This window comes from Oryx dammah, unplaced genomic scaffold (genome assembly GCF_014754425.2).
Source record: "Oryx dammah isolate SB20612 unplaced genomic scaffold, SCBI_Odam_1.1 HiC_scaffold_21, whole genome shotgun sequence".
Classification (NCBI taxonomy): Eukaryota; Metazoa; Chordata; class Mammalia; order Artiodactyla; family Bovidae; genus Oryx; species Oryx dammah.
In genome coordinates, this window is record NW_024070205.1 from 52,936,014 (window position 1) to 52,954,138 (window position 18,125).

The 18,125-nt window shown below is 34.6% G+C and overlaps 1 protein-coding gene across 2 annotated transcripts in view; it reads left to right on the top strand.

Annotated features, from left to right (window-relative positions):
• WDR26 (WD repeat domain 26) overlaps positions 1 to 18,088 on the top strand; it is a 39,641-nt gene extending 21,553 nt beyond the window's left edge. For both annotated transcript variants that reach the window (XM_040263695.1, XM_040263694.1), the window contains exons 8-14: positions 816 to 956; positions 4,122 to 4,241; positions 6,148 to 6,293; positions 6,587 to 6,665; positions 6,935 to 7,064; positions 10,723 to 10,908; positions 13,684 to 18,088. In XM_040263695.1, coding sequence (XP_040119629.1) covers positions 816 to 956; positions 4,122 to 4,241; positions 6,148 to 6,293; positions 6,587 to 6,665; positions 6,935 to 7,064; positions 10,723 to 10,908; positions 13,684 to 13,709 — 828 coding nt within the window. In that variant the 3' untranslated portion in view covers positions 13,710 to 18,088. The remainder of the gene's footprint in view (positions 1 to 815; positions 957 to 4,121; positions 4,242 to 6,147; positions 6,294 to 6,586; positions 6,666 to 6,934; positions 7,065 to 10,722; positions 10,909 to 13,683) is intronic.
• The last annotated feature ends 37 nt before the right edge of the window (positions 18,089 to 18,125 follow it).

Consider the following 18,125-nt stretch of genomic DNA (forward strand, 5'->3'; position numbering starts at 1 on the left):
TACTCCTACACATATACCCAAGAGAAATAAAGACATGGGTCTGCACAAAAACTCTTACGTAGTTGTAGCAGCATTATTCATAATAGCCAAAAAGTGGAAACAATCCAGATGTTGCTTAGTATGGTATAGGCATAAAATGGAATACTATTCAACAATTAAAAGGAATAAAATACTAATACATTCCACAACAGGGATGAACCGTGAAAACATTATGCTAAGTGAAAGAAGCCAGTTACAAAAAACTGGACATGTTGTATAATTTATTTTATATGAAATGTCCATAACAGACAAATCCATGGAGAAAGTAGCAGTTGCCAGTGCTGGAGGAAGGGAGAATAGGGAATAACTGCCACTTAGTATGGAGATTATTTTTGGGGTGATGAAAATGTTCTCAGTAATGGTTGCACAATCTCTGAATATACTAAAAGGCACTGAGTCATATACTTTAAAAGGGATGAATTTTATGCTAAGATACATCTCATTAAAACTTTTTAAGAGGAGGGGGTAGCTTTTATTATTACCTGTTTTAAGTTTCCTTGAAAGTCTCGTAAGTACAAAATCTGTCATCTTTATTTCCATCTAGCATTCAGTGCCCTGTTTGTAGTTGATGCTTAACGGATGTTGGAGCATGAATGAGTCTTTATGAAGCAGGTTAGAAGTTCTCTTAGGGGCAAGGAATTGGCAAAATCTGTGAAAATGTCCTCATATTAAACTATATTATCAAAGCGCATCTTTGTAGCTATTTAAGTTCTTACGCCCAAAAAACAGTGACTTTAGAAATGAGAGTTTACTAAGTTGTCTGTTTTCCCTCCTAGGATACACACCTGCTAAAACTGCTTAAAACATTAGAAGGACATGCTTACGGCGTTTCTTATATTGCATGGAGTCCTGACGACAACTATCTTGTTGCTTGTGGCCCAGATGACTGCTCTGAGCTTTGGCTTTGGAATGTACAAGTGAGCAAATTTTATCCTTGGTTTAGTCTTTATAAAGTATAATCATACTGTAAATCTTTGTTACAATTTTATTGATTCAACCTAAATTCCCATGATGTATTTCTTATAAAAGGTAATTAATTCATCAAATGGAACCCAGGTGTCCAGATTTATAAATTTAAATATTTTGTTGAGCATAATAGCATTTTTGAAAGAATGATCAGTAGGTATTTTTAGGGATGTTGTACTTTGTAGTGTGTAATATGTACTATTTTACTGCGATACTTTGTGCCTCAGTAAAGATTTCACAGTTGCTTTGAGGTTGCACAGTTTTATATAAAACTTACTTTCAAGTGTGGAAACATGGACATGACCACACTTTCCATCCCAGTGGCAGTTGCACCATTTCCTTACCTATATTTAATGTTACAGTTACCTATATTTAATGTTACAGTCTCGTTTAGTAGATTGAAATGATGTTTACAGTACTTACTATCAAGAGTTTTATTGTAGTTTCTAAATGAAAACTTAAACACTTTATCTAGAGTTCCATTTTAGAAAAATTCAGCACTGAGTTCACCCTATCATCTATTGGCTCTATTTTGGAAACCTTCTAGTTAATCATTTTAAATTATTTTTAAGTTTCTTCCATAAGCTGACTGGTTAAATGATTTTTTTTTTTAACTTCTTGGCAGGGGAATAGTTCAGGCTACAGTTTGGGTGTAAAAGTATAAGCTGATGGGATATGGTTTTGAGTTTAGGGACCCCTGTGTAAATTGATTTTTATCAAGAGTAAAGATAAAAGCTCTGTAGAAATGACTCAATAAGATGGTATAGGAGACAGATGAATACTAAAATGTACCTGTGCCATAAATCTAATTCTACAGTAAGATTTATATTTCACCCCAGTTTTTTTATTAAGAAAATTTTGACATATTGAGAAAGGTTGAAATATGAACATAGTGATGACCTGTATCTGTGCCACTATAGATTCAGCAGATGTTATTAACATTTTGTACATTTTGTGTGTATACACACGCATGCATACAAACATACATATTTATATATCTATACCTAAAACATCTGGAAGTAAGTTAAGATTATATTTTACCACTATTTAAACATGTATCTCCTTAACAGTAATATTTTCCTGCATAATCAAATGCCATTATCTTAACTATAATTCTCTAATATTTGTTTCATAATTTAAAAATCCCCAGTTGTTCCCAAAATGTGTCTATGCCGTTTTTATCAAACTAGTGTTGAATCAGTGTTGTATTTGTGATTGGGCTCAGAGTGGCAAAGCACAGAGTAGATCAGATGGCTTCTCAAGCTTAAAATGAATCTGACCTAAAAGACAATTTCCACCCCTCAAAGGGAGGAGAAGTATATGGTCATAGTGCCACAACAGAGAGTCAGCCTGTATAGTCTTCTTGAAATTCAATTTTGAATTTCTGGACAGTTAGACTATTATAGCTTAACTGTTTTACTGTGTGTTATGTTATAGACTTGTTCTAAAAGGGTGGTCCTTTTAAGTCAGTTTTCAAAATTGCTCCTTTGAGATTTTATGTAGACTGCTAATTACAGGTTTCTCCTGCTATCTGAAAGTAATTATTCCTGTGAAATTTTTCATAAGCTAAAATGGCATAAAGAAGCAGTTACCTTAGGACACATCTTACTAAAGGATGCACAAAATAAATCAAGATAAAGCACAGGTGCTCACATAGCTCAGAGCCATGGCAGCTTGATGCTGAGATGCTGAGTGTAGTTCCTGGGAAGGAGCCACTCTCACTCTTCAGAGTGTATGCTGCCTCTTTAACAACTCCCTGCGAAACACTGTTTTCACTTTCCACAGACATTTTTCGTAAAAGCAAACATCCTCTTCAGATGTCTTTTGCTTGGCAAAAACAGGTACTAATGTAGATCTTTGTAAAAGCCAAGTGGTACAAAGCAAACTTTCAAAATTCTGGGGATACCTGTAATGTCCTCATACTCAAACAGTCCTGAGCATAACAGAAGAAAAGACCATTTCTGCCTTCAGTACTTACTATAAATAGAAAATGCTGAAGATTCAGCTGTTGCATATGTATTTGTGTTTCTAATTTTTTTTTTTTTACCCATTTATATTGCACAATCTCAAAAGATCGTGACTTGAGAATAGTTAACAATATGGGGGGAAGGGTTTAAGATTGCTGCTTTTTTTTTTCTTTTTCAGTGTAAGGAAGACATTCTGGTTTTTGTGCCCTCTTTGCTTTTATTACTTGGCCCCATTTCCTGATCATGCACCCTTTTTTTTTCTTTTTTTTTTTTTTAATTTGATTACCCATTTCTCACAGGAAAATTATGCCCATGTACTTTTTATTATCCCAAGGGCAGCTCTAATCTCTCAGATCCTGTTTCTAATCCATGAACAAAATGGAATCAAGACTAGATTAAATGGTATGTGTCTACCTTCTAAGTTGAATAACTTAGAAAAAATAACAGGAGGATATCTGAGGGTTGTAACCAACTAAATAGTCTTACTTAGTTGGGAATGCTTTAAAATGACTATGCTAAACAGTACAAATGTCCTTCACTCTTTTCTGTTACTTTTAATTGAAATAAAGTTGTATATCAGAAGAATAATTTTTGTTTTCCCATTCTTCTTTCTATATTTTGAGCATATCGGATATGAAATTAATGTAATTTAGACTACCTACACTCTTGGCCTAGAGTAGGGGCATAGTTTTTCTGCCTATTAATCATGTTCTTAAGGAGTTGCTAATTGCATGAACTACAATTTTAGAATAAAATAAAGAACTGTGAACTAAGGAGAAGTGAGAACTCAGAAGCAATAGGTATGTTGTGCTGGGCTTTTCATGATTGTACTTGGGGAAAATTACTTGTTTTAATTTATGCATGTAATTGATTTAAGACAAGAGTTCTGTTTGAAGTTTATCTCATAGCTATTCTTTGAATCACCTATGCCAGGCTTTGTTTGACTCCTGAGTTTTTTTCAAGTATTTAATTTCTCTTCTGAATGCTATAGTCTTGTTCTATAAGGCCAATTTAAACAGTTTACTTCACTAATTAGGAGTATTAAACTAACCAGATATCCCAGTTACTATCCTTTTTCTTTTTTTTCTTTATACATTCCCTTTAGAGGAGTATCTTGAAGATCTCATCCACAGTTTTATTTCCTTGTAGACGGGAGAGCTAAGGACAAAAATGAGCCAGTCTCATGAAGACAGTTTAACAAGTGTGGCTTGGAATCCAGATGGGAAACGCTTTGTGACTGGAGGTCAGCGTGGGCAGTTCTATCAGTGTGTGAGTATTTAGTGCCCTATTTCAGATGCCTACAAATTTACTTAAAAGCAAATTTAGTTTTGTAAAAATAAAGAATTCACTTGACTTGATAACTTTTATAAAATATATGAAAACCCACTTGACTGTCTAAGATAAACACTGTCCAATAGAACTTTCTGTGGAATCTTTTTCTTTTTTAAAAACACATTTCAAGTGCTTATACAAAGTATAGGCTTTGAATTTAGTGAAACATTAAAAAAAAGATTGTCCTACTAAACATTTGTGCTTATAAATAAATAAGTTTCTTATGTATAGGGACAAAAAGTTTTAGTGTTAATTTCTTTGGTGGGGAGGTCTTTAGCCATTTGGATTTTTTGTATCTCTCTCGGCCTCCCGCCGCCCCCCACCCCGCCAAAAAATGCTGTATTTCATGAGGAGACTGACTTTTAAATATTTGAGGAATAAAAGTGATGATGAATGTTGCCAGGAAATTGTCCAGTCTTTATTTGAGGTGTCTTCTGATCATTACCTGCCCTATTAATCTTGGAGTGTTGGGATAATAAAAGTAAGTAATAGGTAAAAAGTCTTATGACAAAGTAGATAATGATACAAATGCAGTGTCATTACTCCCTATTATCTAGATTTCATGTCTCATATCACTGCCTACCATGGTTCCAGTAGATCCTTCTAGATTTATTTATTTAAGACTAAAGTTAAATATCATAACCCCATCAAATCATTCAGTGTAGGTCATTTATCATAAAAACTTTTATGTTGCCATTACAAATTATCAGTTTCATTAAGCTGACTGCAAGACTCATGGAATCTAGTGTGCTATTATCTCAGCATGGTTGTAAATCATTTAATTTTTCCCCAGTTGTCCCAATACAGTTTATTGATACACCCCTGATTTTCTTTTAAGTTATTTTAAGTGGTCAGTACCATTATAATATACTAATTTAAGCATTTTATGTCTGGACTTTATCTCCATGGGCTAATGCTGTACTTTCATTGATTGATTGATTGATATAATTGACATATATTATTACATTAGTTTCAGGTGTATGACATAATATGATCAGTATTTGTATGTATTACAGAATGATTTCCACAATAAGTCTTATTAACAAACATCACCATACATAGTTACAAAATTTTTTTCTTATGAGGATTTTTAAAATTTACTTTATTAGCAACTTTCACATATGTAATACAGTATTATTAACTGTAGTCATCATTTTGGCATTTAAGCCATTAGTTCTTAATTCCCTGGATTCAAAGTGGCCTTGTGTGTTTCTGCTGACTTTGCCATCCCTTACAGTGTTTAAGCCTTCAGGGTACATGACTTGGTAGTTCCCTAACCTGTAAAAATAGGATTGCCACTCAGAGCTTTGAATGTTCAGGACGATAATGATCCTAAGAGCTTTGCTCGGTAGAGCATTTTACAAACTTGGTGACTTTTTAAAAAACATTATAACAGATTCCTAAGTTCTGTACAGCTATAATTCATGTTAGTTAGTTATCTTTCTCCATATCACAACTTCTGAATATTATAGTACAAATCCCAGTATAGTGTGTTTTAAAGGGATGTTTAAATTCTTTTCCAAAAGTTGTGAGCCCTTGAAACTTAAGGATTCTTTTCTTTCTTTGTATTTATTGTATTTATCTATGCTTGATAGAAGGGAAGATAGATTTACTAAGATTCTCCCCCTCCCCCTACGTATTGTAATGAAATTTGACTTATATAAATTTTGATGATTGAAAATACTTAAGGAACAACTAGGTTGCGATCAGTCTCAGGAAAAGATAGATATTACAAAAAGATATATTAAGAGATTCTTTTGGGATAAAAAAAAGATTCTTTTGGTTCTTTGTTTGCTTTCTGAGTGCTGTTCAGTAATGAAGTTAATAGTAATTTTTTCCTCAGGATTTAGATGGTAATCTCCTTGACTCTTGGGAAGGAGTGAGAGTGCAATGTCTTTGGTGCTTGAGTGACGGGAAGACTGTTCTGGCATCAGATACACACCAGCGAATTCGGGGATATAACTTCGAGGACCTTACAGATAGAAACATGTAAATATACTTTGTATCCATTAAACAACAGTTATCTGATTTGTATTAAAATAAAAGTGTAGTAGAACTTGCTTCTTCAAAAGAAGAGTGATTATTTTTATTATGTTTTTGGTTTGATTGGTAATTTGGGTGGATAGTCAAGTGGTGCTTAGTAATTATTAACTCAGATTCTTTTTCTTGATTGAAATATAGTATGTAATAGTGATTACAGACTTAAAATTTGTTATATTTAAATAATTTGAATGTCTTGATTCTTAGTATGTTGGTTTTCACAAATTGTTTTTTGGTTACAGAGTACAAGAAGATCATCCCATTATGTCTTTTACTATTTCAAAGAATGGCCGATTAGCTTTGTTAAATGTAGCAACTCAGGTAAGTTTATTAACATAATTCTCAGGAAAATTTAGCTTAGTTAAAATTTGTGGGCTTTAGTTTATATAAACAAATTTTTATGAATTCTTAAATTTTACTTCATGTGTTTGATCCATAAGTTTGTAGAGTCAATTGGAAATTTTTCAGGACATTGACATTTTGCATACACAGAAAATGGAAATGTTCATCAGGCAAATGCATAGTCACAGATTACTCTTTAAAATTCTTTTGCTTTAAGAATAAATACCTATATTCTCTTTTGCTTACAGGGAGTTCATTTATGGGACTTGCAAGACAGAGTTTTAGTAAGAAAGTATCAAGGTGTTACACAAGGGTTTTATACGATTCATTCATGTTTTGGAGGCCATAATGAAGACTTCATCGCTAGTGGCAGTGAAGGTAAATTGTGTCTCTGTTGATTCACAGATATATACAAATGGACTGAAAGTTCTATAATTCTATTTGTAAAGGTAGTTATGTCTCCAGACAAATTCAAGATGTTAAATCAGAAATTGTATGAGTCATTTATCCAGTACACTGTTGATTTCCCTTTTCTTGAGATGATTTGAGTCCCTCATTGTCACAGATCAATAGTACCTGTTGTGGCTGTGTGGAAGTGTGTTTGGTGCATGTGTCAAATCAAGATTTAGTTAAATCATTACTCTTTTGTAGGTATTTTTCTTTTCGTGAGATTTAACGGTTTTCAGATATTAATAGTATCTTAAAAATCAAGGTTAATGATGTTTTACTTGATCTTGGACAAAGTTGATTGTAATTAGATCTTCAGTGGTTCTTTAATGACCGAAGAAAATAATTTAGATTTTCTTTGAAACCGTGGGATTCTTATGTTCTCAGAAAAGCTCAAATTATGGAATTAACTACTACCTTTTTTAATAACTTATTCTGGTCTAATAACATCAGTATATCAGGCAGGCATGTGCCTCAAGTAGTCTAATTTAAAATAAATTGTTTAAAATATGCAAGCACAAATAAGTGAGGCAGTATTAAAAGTTGCTGTACATTTTAAGGTAATAGAAACAAATAATGGCATATTATTGAAAATTTTCTTTCAACACATTTTCTTGAGTACCTACTTCGCTGTTCTAGTACTGTAGCAGCAAATTACTTAAGTCATTTTTTAAAAACTGAATCTAGTTTTCCAAGATAGACCAAGGAACTGGATTATGTTGGTGAACACTTGGTAATGTTCGGTTACTGTGTGAGATGTTTCTATTTTCTGTTTCTTGACAAAAAAAAACTGATGAGGATCACAAGGTGACACATGAGTTTTTCCTTTGTGTATAAGGTATATTTAAGGATTGGGACAAAGAGACATTTAGAGATTTAGATTTTTCACATGAAGCATATGACTTCATTCTTTCTTTCCCCTAAAAATGTCATTCAGATAAGATTAAGAAAAGAGTGGCTCGTTAGGTAACAATTGGAAGTTCACTTCTTGCCCATCAAAAAATCTTTTTTATCTGTTAATTTAATGTTATTTTCTTCTAGATTTTCCATTGGTTTCTATTTGATATGATTTAAATATATTAAGCCTTCTACATGCTTTTTTAGCTCCTCCTACTCGAAGATTCTTCCCCATGCTCTTTAATCCTGCTCCTGGTGGGGTTTTTTACCCCTCTTAATTATGCCTCACAATCGTGTGTGTGTGTGTGTATGTCCAACTCTTTGTGACCCCATGGACTGTAGCATAGGTTGCCATTTCTTTCTCCAGAGGATCTTCCTGGCATGTGTATGTTTGTGTGTCTGTGTCTGTCCAGCTGTTTGTGACCCCATGGACCATAGCATAGATTGCCATTTCCTCCTCCAGAGGATCTTCTGGCATGTGTATGTTTTTGTGTGTGTGTCCAACTCTTTGCGACCCCATGAACTGTAGCATAGGTTGCCATTTCCTCCTCCAGAGGATCTTCCTGGCTCAGGGATAGAACCCACATCTATTATGTCTCCTGAATTGGCAGGTGGATTCTTTACCAACTGTGACAATCCCCTATACTCTTTCTAAAAATAATATGTAGCCTAGAAGTACTTTTAAAAAACATGTATAGCCACCATTATCCCTAGTGATGCCAATTTTTTTTTTTCGGCCCAAACTAACTATAGAACTAAGCCTGATGAATAATGTAATTAAGCCATAGTATATTCTATTTAGGGCTAAAAATGAAACATAACTGTAAAGGAAAGAGATTAGCATTCTCATGACTCAGGTGGTTTAGAATGACTCTAAAAATGTTTTCAACACCAAGTGGTTATAATGAATATGCTCTCTCCCAAGATGTCCACAGTAATCCATTCATTGTTTATTTGTAAGAAATATATTCCAAGAACCTTCCAAACCCCTAAAATCATGAATGTCAATATAAGATAGAGCAATAGGAAGCATTTCCACCTAAAAGTTATACCATTACTCCAGCCTTTTCATTGTGCTGATAATAAAGAGGAAAACTTATTTTTTCCTCTGCATTGGCACTGGATTCCTTAAACTGATAAAAGTAAGCAGAACTTGATCATAAGGCCTGTCATTCTGACCTTGACTGCTCAGATCTTTCTTAATTTTGGCTGCATATTCAATAAATATCCTCCTTGGATATGTGTTCACAAAAGCATTTTTCATCCAGATTTCAGTAGGCAGATTTCAGTTGCAATCTCACTTTTCAAGAAAGCCTGTAGTCTTTCTTTGTGGACTTGCTCTGTCCAAGGGGAAGCATAGCTAGTCTGGGCATTTTTTTTCAAGTTTTATTTTATTCAAGGAAAATTATTTTCAAAAATGACTGAACAACAAATACCTTCTAGGAAAGATAAATTCAGTATCAGTGAGTTCCTTTTAGCTTTTGCTTCCCATACACAAAAAAATGTTCAACAGTGGTTCCAATTGTTTATCTTTGTAAGTTTTGAAACCAGGGCATGTTCTTTTAGCACAAGTTTATTACCTATTCACCACTGTAAAGTTTCCTCAGTTGGCAGCACATCTGCTGAGAGTTCCCACATTGATCATGTAATTGAGTGACAGCTCTTCAGATGGGACACTTCTCTAACTCACCCTGGGGTTCTGCCGTCTGTTCAAGAACCATCATTTATATTTAGTTAACCCTTTATGGTAATACATGGTGTTTACTGTGTGTTAGACTCTGTTCAAAACATTTCTTCATATACAGACTTCTTTTATCCTCATAACATGATGAGGTAAGTATGACTCCCCGTTTATAGAAGAAAAGTTGCAGGGAGTGGGAGATGTGCCCAAAGTTACACACCTGGTCAGGAGCACAGGGAGGTTGGGGACCAAGTAGTCTGACTCTACAGCCCTTTCTCTGAACCACTACTCTGTACTAGACAGTTGTTTCACTTTGTTTATGAAGATTAGTTTATCCAAAGAAACAAAGTTGTTGGGGTTTTTGGTTTTTATTGGCACTTGATGAGAGTATAAATAGACTACCACACAGTCATATCATGATACAGCTGTAGGACAGCTGTCTAGCCTCACAAGTAAACACGTGAGCAGGACGACCCGGATTTCAATCCCAGGTTCACCGTTTACCAGCTGTTAACCATGAGGAGATTGCTTACACTTGCAGTTCATCAGTCACCATCCATAAAAGGGATAAGCACCACCTCTTGATGGTGGTGAAGGTTAAATAATATTTAGTACCTAGAACATTGTAAGCACTCAATATTCAGGTGTCATCTTAATTGCCATATTTGAGTTTGGATACATTGCTTCTCTGTCACCTCTCATTTCCATAGAATTTATCTTCATCCTAGATTTCTTTATATTCAAAGGTCTTGACTGTGATTATACATTATGTATTACAGAATATTGCAGATTCTGTGATGACTTGCAAGCTAGTCTGTCGTTTTTAACAGGGAAAATGTGTATTTTATTAAAATTTAAATGGATTTTTCAAAAAATGTTAAGTTATTCACATTATTTTTGTTGTCCTTTCAAGTCTGATAAATGTTCTGTAATGAGCAGAAAACTTAAAATCAATCAATTTTGTTAATCTGTTACACTTTCCCAACTTTTTTCTGAATTACTGTTACTCAGATCACAAGGTTTACATCTGGCACAAACGTAGTGAACTGCCAATTGCGGAGCTGACAGGGCACACACGTACAGTCAACTGCGTGAGCTGGAACCCACAGATTCCATCCATGATGGCCAGCGCCTCAGATGACGGCACTGTTAGGATATGGGGACCAGCACCTTTTATAGACCACCAGAATATTGAAGGTAACCGTCATACAGTATTGTGGTTTTTTCCAAATGAAACCTTGCCTTAATTTATCATAAAGTTGTAGCACTTTTAGGTGGTACTTTAAAGTGTAGGATATAATAGATTTTCTCCCTCAGTTAAAGATTGTACACTGTATCTCACTCCACAGGAGTTTAATTAATTGCAACAGTATTTTTTTGTTTGTTTTATTGATGACAGTGGTGAGAATAAGCAGGAATGTGCCACCTCATTGACAGGCAAGTTAGTATTGCCACTTTCAAAATCTTCCTAAAAATCTTGCTTCATTAGACGAGAAGTATTTTATACTTCTGTGCTCATGAAAACTAGCTAGTATAGGAAATTTGAACAACTTCAGGATGATCTTGCTTATGGTTTTATCCTTACAGATGACTATCTGTTAATACCATGTAGCACACTAGCATGAACTGTGCATGATGGATAGAGAAGGAAAATGGAACTAGAATTATGATCATGTACCTCTGTGCCAAGTAACCTGCGAGGCCCTTTATATACACTGTCTTGCAGAACATCTGTATAGCCCTATAAGAGAAATGGAGAAGTGTATTTGTCCTCATTTCTGGAGTGTGAAAACTGAAGCATGGCAAGACTAATTAACTTGTAGAGTGCTACCAGCTCTTCAAATCTAAGTCTAAAAGGTGTTTTCCATTACTTTGAAATACCAGAAGAAAGCCCAAAGCCAGAAAGCTAACAGTTAAGCACATAGCTTAATTGAGCAAGATATGCTAGAAAGAAGAGATAATGAGAAATTTTATGTAAATGACTTACCTGTTCTTTTTTCAGAGCAAAAATATTTAGTTTGCTTAAAAGGAAATAATTTACCTAGAAACGGATAAACAGATTTTTTTGTTCACCGTGTGTCCCACCTAAGTGTTTTTAGTAAGAGAGATGACCAGCTGCTCTCAATTATTCTCAGAGGAGGAGGGTTGTCAGGGTGGCACGAATGGCTTAAAAGCATGTTCTCTGTGCTTTTATCTGTATGGTACAAACTGTACCAGATCTCACTGGTAGGTGAGGATATACAGCCAAAGACAAGGGTAGAAAGCATGTAGAGTACACAGCTCAAGAAGTTTGAAAACTACTCTTGAGTTACTCAGAACATTCTAGGGCCTTTTTATATTTGTAGATCACTACATGACCTGACTACACTACATGACTTCACTAACATACCTCTGAAATTAGCTAAAAGCAAAAATCTTGATTGATTTTGTGTTTGTTTGTTGGCCCTTTTTAGGTTTCAAGGCCTACTCATAGACACTTTAGAGATCTATAACAGGTTATATGTGATTTTCAAATTTTATTAGTCATTTTGGAAATTATTTCTTCAAATAAACATTTGATACAAAGAACTAGGAAAATACTAGGTATATAGTAACAGATTTAACTTGTAAGTAGATTTATTTTAGACATAGCTTTAAGGATATGTTTGTGCCTCCACTACAGTGGAATAAGAGTTGCAGTGCTATTTGGTGATTTAATTATTGTGGATACTCATGATGGTGGATGAGACAGACTTAGTCCAGTTGTAAGAACTGGGTCAAATTAAGCAATTTTCAGCTGTGCTTTGCAAATAGGTATAGCACTAAAAGATTTTCATTTATACCTACAATAAGAAAACAACTTCTTTATAACTAGATACTTAGTTACATGCCTTTTATTAAGGTATCCTCTGAGTTCTTTTTCCCCTGCTCAAAAACATTTTTTCTAATTAATACCTGTTTGGAATACACATTTGGGAAAAATGTAGATGAAGCTAAGGAAATGGCATTCCAAAACCATAAGTATCCTAAGATACTATAAGTCATTTAACTAAAAATACTTAAGTTCCAAAGAAAAGAATCGCTGACCTTTTATTATAAGTAGCAGTCCATACTGCACTTTTTTTTTTTTTTTGAGGACTGTACAAAATGGAATAGAATCAATTTCTCATACATGCTACAACATGGATGAACTTTAAAAACAATATGCTATGAAAGAAGCCAGACACAAAAGAGTACCTATTGTGCTTCCATTTATATGAAAGTGTCCCAAATAGGCTAATCTGTAGAGAAAGCAGACTAGTAATTGCTTAGGATTGTTGATTGACTTCTAATGGTGATGAAAATGTTTTAAAATTGATTGCTTTGATGGTTGTACAATCCTATGTGAATATGCTAATAACTACTGAATTGTCCAGTTTAAATGGGTGCATTGTAGAGTATGTGAATTATATCAATAGAGCTGTTGACACATTGTCCTTCCCACAAACACACACAGTAGGGTAATATTGCAGTTTCAAACTGAGCCACTAAAAGAATTCAATATTGGATTGGACAAAAAAGTTTATTTGGATTTTTCTGTAAAATTGGGGGAACTGAACAAACTTTTTGGCCAACCCAGTACAATAGTTATAATGCAGTTTTACCTTGACTGCCTGATGTTCTTTCTTCTATTCTATTTCTTTCTTCTCTATTTATTCTACCATAAAAATGTTTCCACTCTGAGTAACTATTTCAAGATTTCTTTTTAAAGTATAAGATTCCAATATGATTATTCACTTGGGTTCTCCTAGATTGTAATATGTAGCCTAAGATAACACAGTTTTAATGATCATGATGAAAATACCAAGAATTTGCCTTGATGCGATTGTTTTTTAATGTTAAGATATTTTGTGATGTCTTGATGCTGATTTCAAAACTTTCTAACTGGTAACTTTTTTCTCCCCCTCCCCTCTTCTTTTCCCCCAATACACATTTCATCTTGTCTTCATTCAGAGGAATGCAGTAGCATGGATAGTTGATGGCGAATTTGGAGCAGACGACTTCTGTTTAACTTAAAATTAGTCGTATTTTAATGGCTTGGGATTTGGTGCAAACAAACATGATTGATAGCTGGACTGACATGCTCGTCATGAAAAAAGAACCATTTCTGAAGCCCGATTGGGGCCAAACATTTACACCTTGCTTCATAGTAACCAGTTGAGATGAAGCACGTCGTTAGAACGTTGTTGGACACCATGTTGAATTATCCCCCCATCGGTTGTGAAGAACTGTGCTACATTCAGGCTTACCCATTGAACTCAGTATATATATTTTTTTCCCTCCTGCCTTTTGTCTGGCAGGATACCATTCTTGTTGCTCTTCTGTGTAATGAAGTTTAAATGCTTGTTTGGAAAACTTTATTTAACAGTTTAGAAGGCTTGATAGAAAGAGTGCATTAGTCTGAAGAGTATACATTGGATAGGAAAGAATTTCCTTTTGTTTCTCCAAATCTTTCCGCCTTATTTAGCTTGAGATCTTTGCAGCTTGGTTCATGGATTCTAGCCTTGCCCGTTGCGCAGTATATACTGATCCAGATGATAAACCAGTGAACTATGTCAAAAGCACTCTCAATATTACATTTGACAAAAAGTTTTGTACTTTTCACATAGCTTGTTGCCCCGTAAAAGGGTTAACAGCACAATTTTTTAAAAATAAATTAAGAAGTATTTATAGGATTAAAGTGACTTCATTTGTATACATTTGGAATCTAAACCAGCTAAAAAAGAGTTTCCTCTATGACTTAGATACGCAGTATAACTGATGCTCTTCTGGAATACCACATGAGACATGGTCAGAAACAGTACTTGGAAGGACATTATACAGAAAATTCAGAGTAGTGCTTTGAAGATTTTCCCCCTTTTGTTTTATTCCCGAAGGAACATCAGTACCTAATCTTGAAGAAATTCAAGATTCAAAAAGAGAATTTTAAATTTGTACCAACATGAGAGATCAGTAGTCCGTATGTTTTCAACAAAGCTTGTTCCAAGTTGTTCTCAATTTGGGGAATCATTTTGGTGTCATCTAGCAAGAGAGTAGAAATCAGCAGATATAACCACTTTGGAAGTTTATAGTATAATTGAGCTTGTTAGAATTCAGCAGGTTACAAACATACTTAAACTGGGTTTAAAACCTCATAATCATTTCTCTAATTGCCCTTAATATTTTGACATAGGGATACATAAATTTAAACACTATTTCTCCTCAGTTTTTCAGATATTGCCATACTGAACCTCATTCTAAACTGGTGCTGTGGGTAGTGTCCCTCTCCCCTCCCTGTTTTAGTTTAAGGAAAGGTTTCCTTCATGGAAAAGCACTTTTGAGAATTTCACATTTAAAATACACCAAAAGCCTGATGTTCACATTGTGCTTTTAAAATTCCATAACAGTTGAGTACAACATACTTAGTCTCCTTTGAAATTCCCTCCCCTTTTGAGTAGAGGATGAATATGGTGACCATAGCTGTTACATTGAAAAGAGTGGGAATATCTCCAAAATAAGATTCTGGTGAAGAAAAAGTCTTAACACTGTTTCCTTTTGACCCAACCAAATCTATATTATTTACCATGAGCAGACTTCTTCAGGATCCACAAAGAAGAGAAGAAAGGCTTGGATGTCAGGAGTTCTTCCTTGGTGGGTGGGATGGGGGTGGGGGGCATTTAACAGGAGGGTAGCAGGGAGAAATGGTCAAGTCAGGGAAGGGGAGAAGAAAGAAAAACACAAATTGGCCTTAAAATAACTCGGATTCTCCCAGAAGCTCATAGTAAGAGGAGATGACAGATCGTGGTCAGCAGATTATTTTATCAAATTGGTAATGTAAAAGATTTCTTTAAGCTCCATTTTGCAGAGACCACCACTTAGAGAATCAAGAATTCCTGTTTTGATATTTCTAAGTTAAAATAACTATATGTTACAGTTTATCTGGTACTTCATTTTTCTTAACTAAAATTACTTTTTAAGCTTGAATAAAATCTTCATTGGTAACTGTATATAATTAAGTGGCAACTTCTGTTTACCTCAGTACAGTTAAATCCATTCATATTTTAAGTGATTCATGTATACCCTGAAGCCATTAATTACCCCAATCTCTATGGTAACATCACTAACAAAATGTGGGCATAGAAACTCCACAGCTGTTTACAAATTGCATTATAGTGTGCCATGGTACATTTGTAACATTCACTGGGATTTGTGCCCGTTCAGGGGCAATTTGGCACTCAGAGTCTACTATCCTTCACCCAACCACCCCTAGATCTGAGTTTTCAGAGTGCTTCTGAAGTACAGTTTAAGAACACTTTAAAAAAGTGGAGGCAAAGTGAGGCACATTTTGCAAGAACATAACTCCATTAAAATGGAGTAACAACTATGCAAAGGTTTCTGTAGCAGCTAGGTGAGTTTGTGTTCCAAGTCTGTCTTAATCGGCAGCTTCCTACATATACTGGTACTTTGTGGTGCCAACTTGCTGTAAACGTCTATTTCATGCATGTGCCGTGCAGTGATTGTGCTAGAAAGGTGAAATACATGAAGAAACCTAGGATTTTATGGTACAAAGAACCTGATGGCAGGATGGTCTAACTCAGCTGTCAACTGAAACCTCTGATTGTGCTGTAGTCTCTAGGCTTGAGAGTATTTTCAAGCCAGCTGCAAGATACTAACAAATGTATAAACTGAAAAGTACCAATACTTTTTGCACATAGATCAAAATAGAGTGGAGAATTTGGGCTCCAAAAATCAGGTTAGTAGGCCTCATTTCCATGTGCTTGAAAATGTTTTTGTTGTTAACTATTCATTGATCAAGGGCTAGAGCACGTATGAAATTAAATGTCTTTTTCCTCCAAATAACTGGTTATTAATAGTACATTGTTGGATATGGGGTTCCTAAAATGGGTGTGTGGGTGGTGAATTAAGAGTAGGGAATTAGCTGGGAGGGAAGACGGCCTCAGTTTTTATTTCTGTATTTTATTAGTGTTCATGCTAGCTACACTTTGTGTTACTGGCCAGGTAAATGTTCTATTTAACCAGGTAAGTAGTTTAAACAGAGGAAATTTTGTTTGCAAATGCCCCTACAAATTGGCCCATTTTAGTGGGTGGGAGAACAAAAAGGAATTACCTAACTTTAAAAATAATTTAAAAGACTTGTCAATATTTTATTAATCTGAAATCACACTAGTAGTAATTTGGTGATTTTTATTATTAGGAGTGTTGTCCCTGTAGAGTGGCATTCCATGACATTAATAGAAAACCCTTTTTCCCCACCCCTCCCCATGTTGAAATTCTCTTTTTTAGGTTCCTGCACACAAGAACTGACCCTAACACCTCTGCTCACACTGGTAAATATATCTTACATCTCTTGAAAGGGAAATACCTATGTCAGTTTCTTTCACAGCAGAAGAATGACTACTTTTGAATGGGGAGGAAAGAAGACATTTTTATTAATATCCTTTTTGTCCCATATCTAAAATGTTTATCTTGGTTTTGTTTTACTTTCTCATTTAAATTTTAGCAACGTTTTTGGGGTTGTTCCCAAAAACATTACTTCCATTTCAAAAACCATACCTGATTTAATATAAACCGCTAACTTGAAGAGAAGAGGTGAATTTGCATTTACACTTAGACACTTTCTAAAAACAGGGTGAACTTAATTGAAGATTTTTGGTGGTGTTAAGCTATTGTTATAGTAGCTGCCCTATAGTTGCAAAAACAAAACCCATCCTTTATCTACTTAATCCAGATAGCCTGGATTTAATGAAACTAATAGTATAAAAATGTATGTGTGTGTGTTGTATCTGTATGAAAGAGAGAGAGTACTTAAGCCCTAGGAGCAGCTGTTCTGGGTTCTTAGCAGTTTTACTGACAGTCTCGTGCACATGTGAAGTGCCCTCTCTGAATTAAGGTTTGGTTAATACTGGTATATTTTTATAAGACTGAAATTGTGTCCCCATCTTTAACTTAAAAACATTTTCATCATCAGGGTCAATGTGCTAAAACTGAATCAGAAAATTTTTAGGCACAGGTGGAAAAATTTTATTGGCTCCTTGAAAATGTGTGTGTGTGGCGGGGGAGTAGATCCACAAAAGCATGTATGTATTTACAAACCAAGCTGTAGAGATCAAGAAAAGAACTTAAGTGTTGATCTCAAGATTTCTAAATTGTCAAGATTTACATGGCATTGTGGTGGAACTAGTTAACACTTAGAGCTTTTGGTATGTAATAATTATTTGCTATGGACTGATTAAATGTTTCAAAGGATTGTGTTCTTAAATTTGGGGGGGTTGTTTTTTGTTTTTAACTGCCTCTCAGATTATATTTAGTAGTTTAAATTTCTTTGCTTTGTTATTTCATTAAAGCATAAAAAACTTCAGGTCTCTGGTATATTTATTTTCACTTGTTCTACTAAT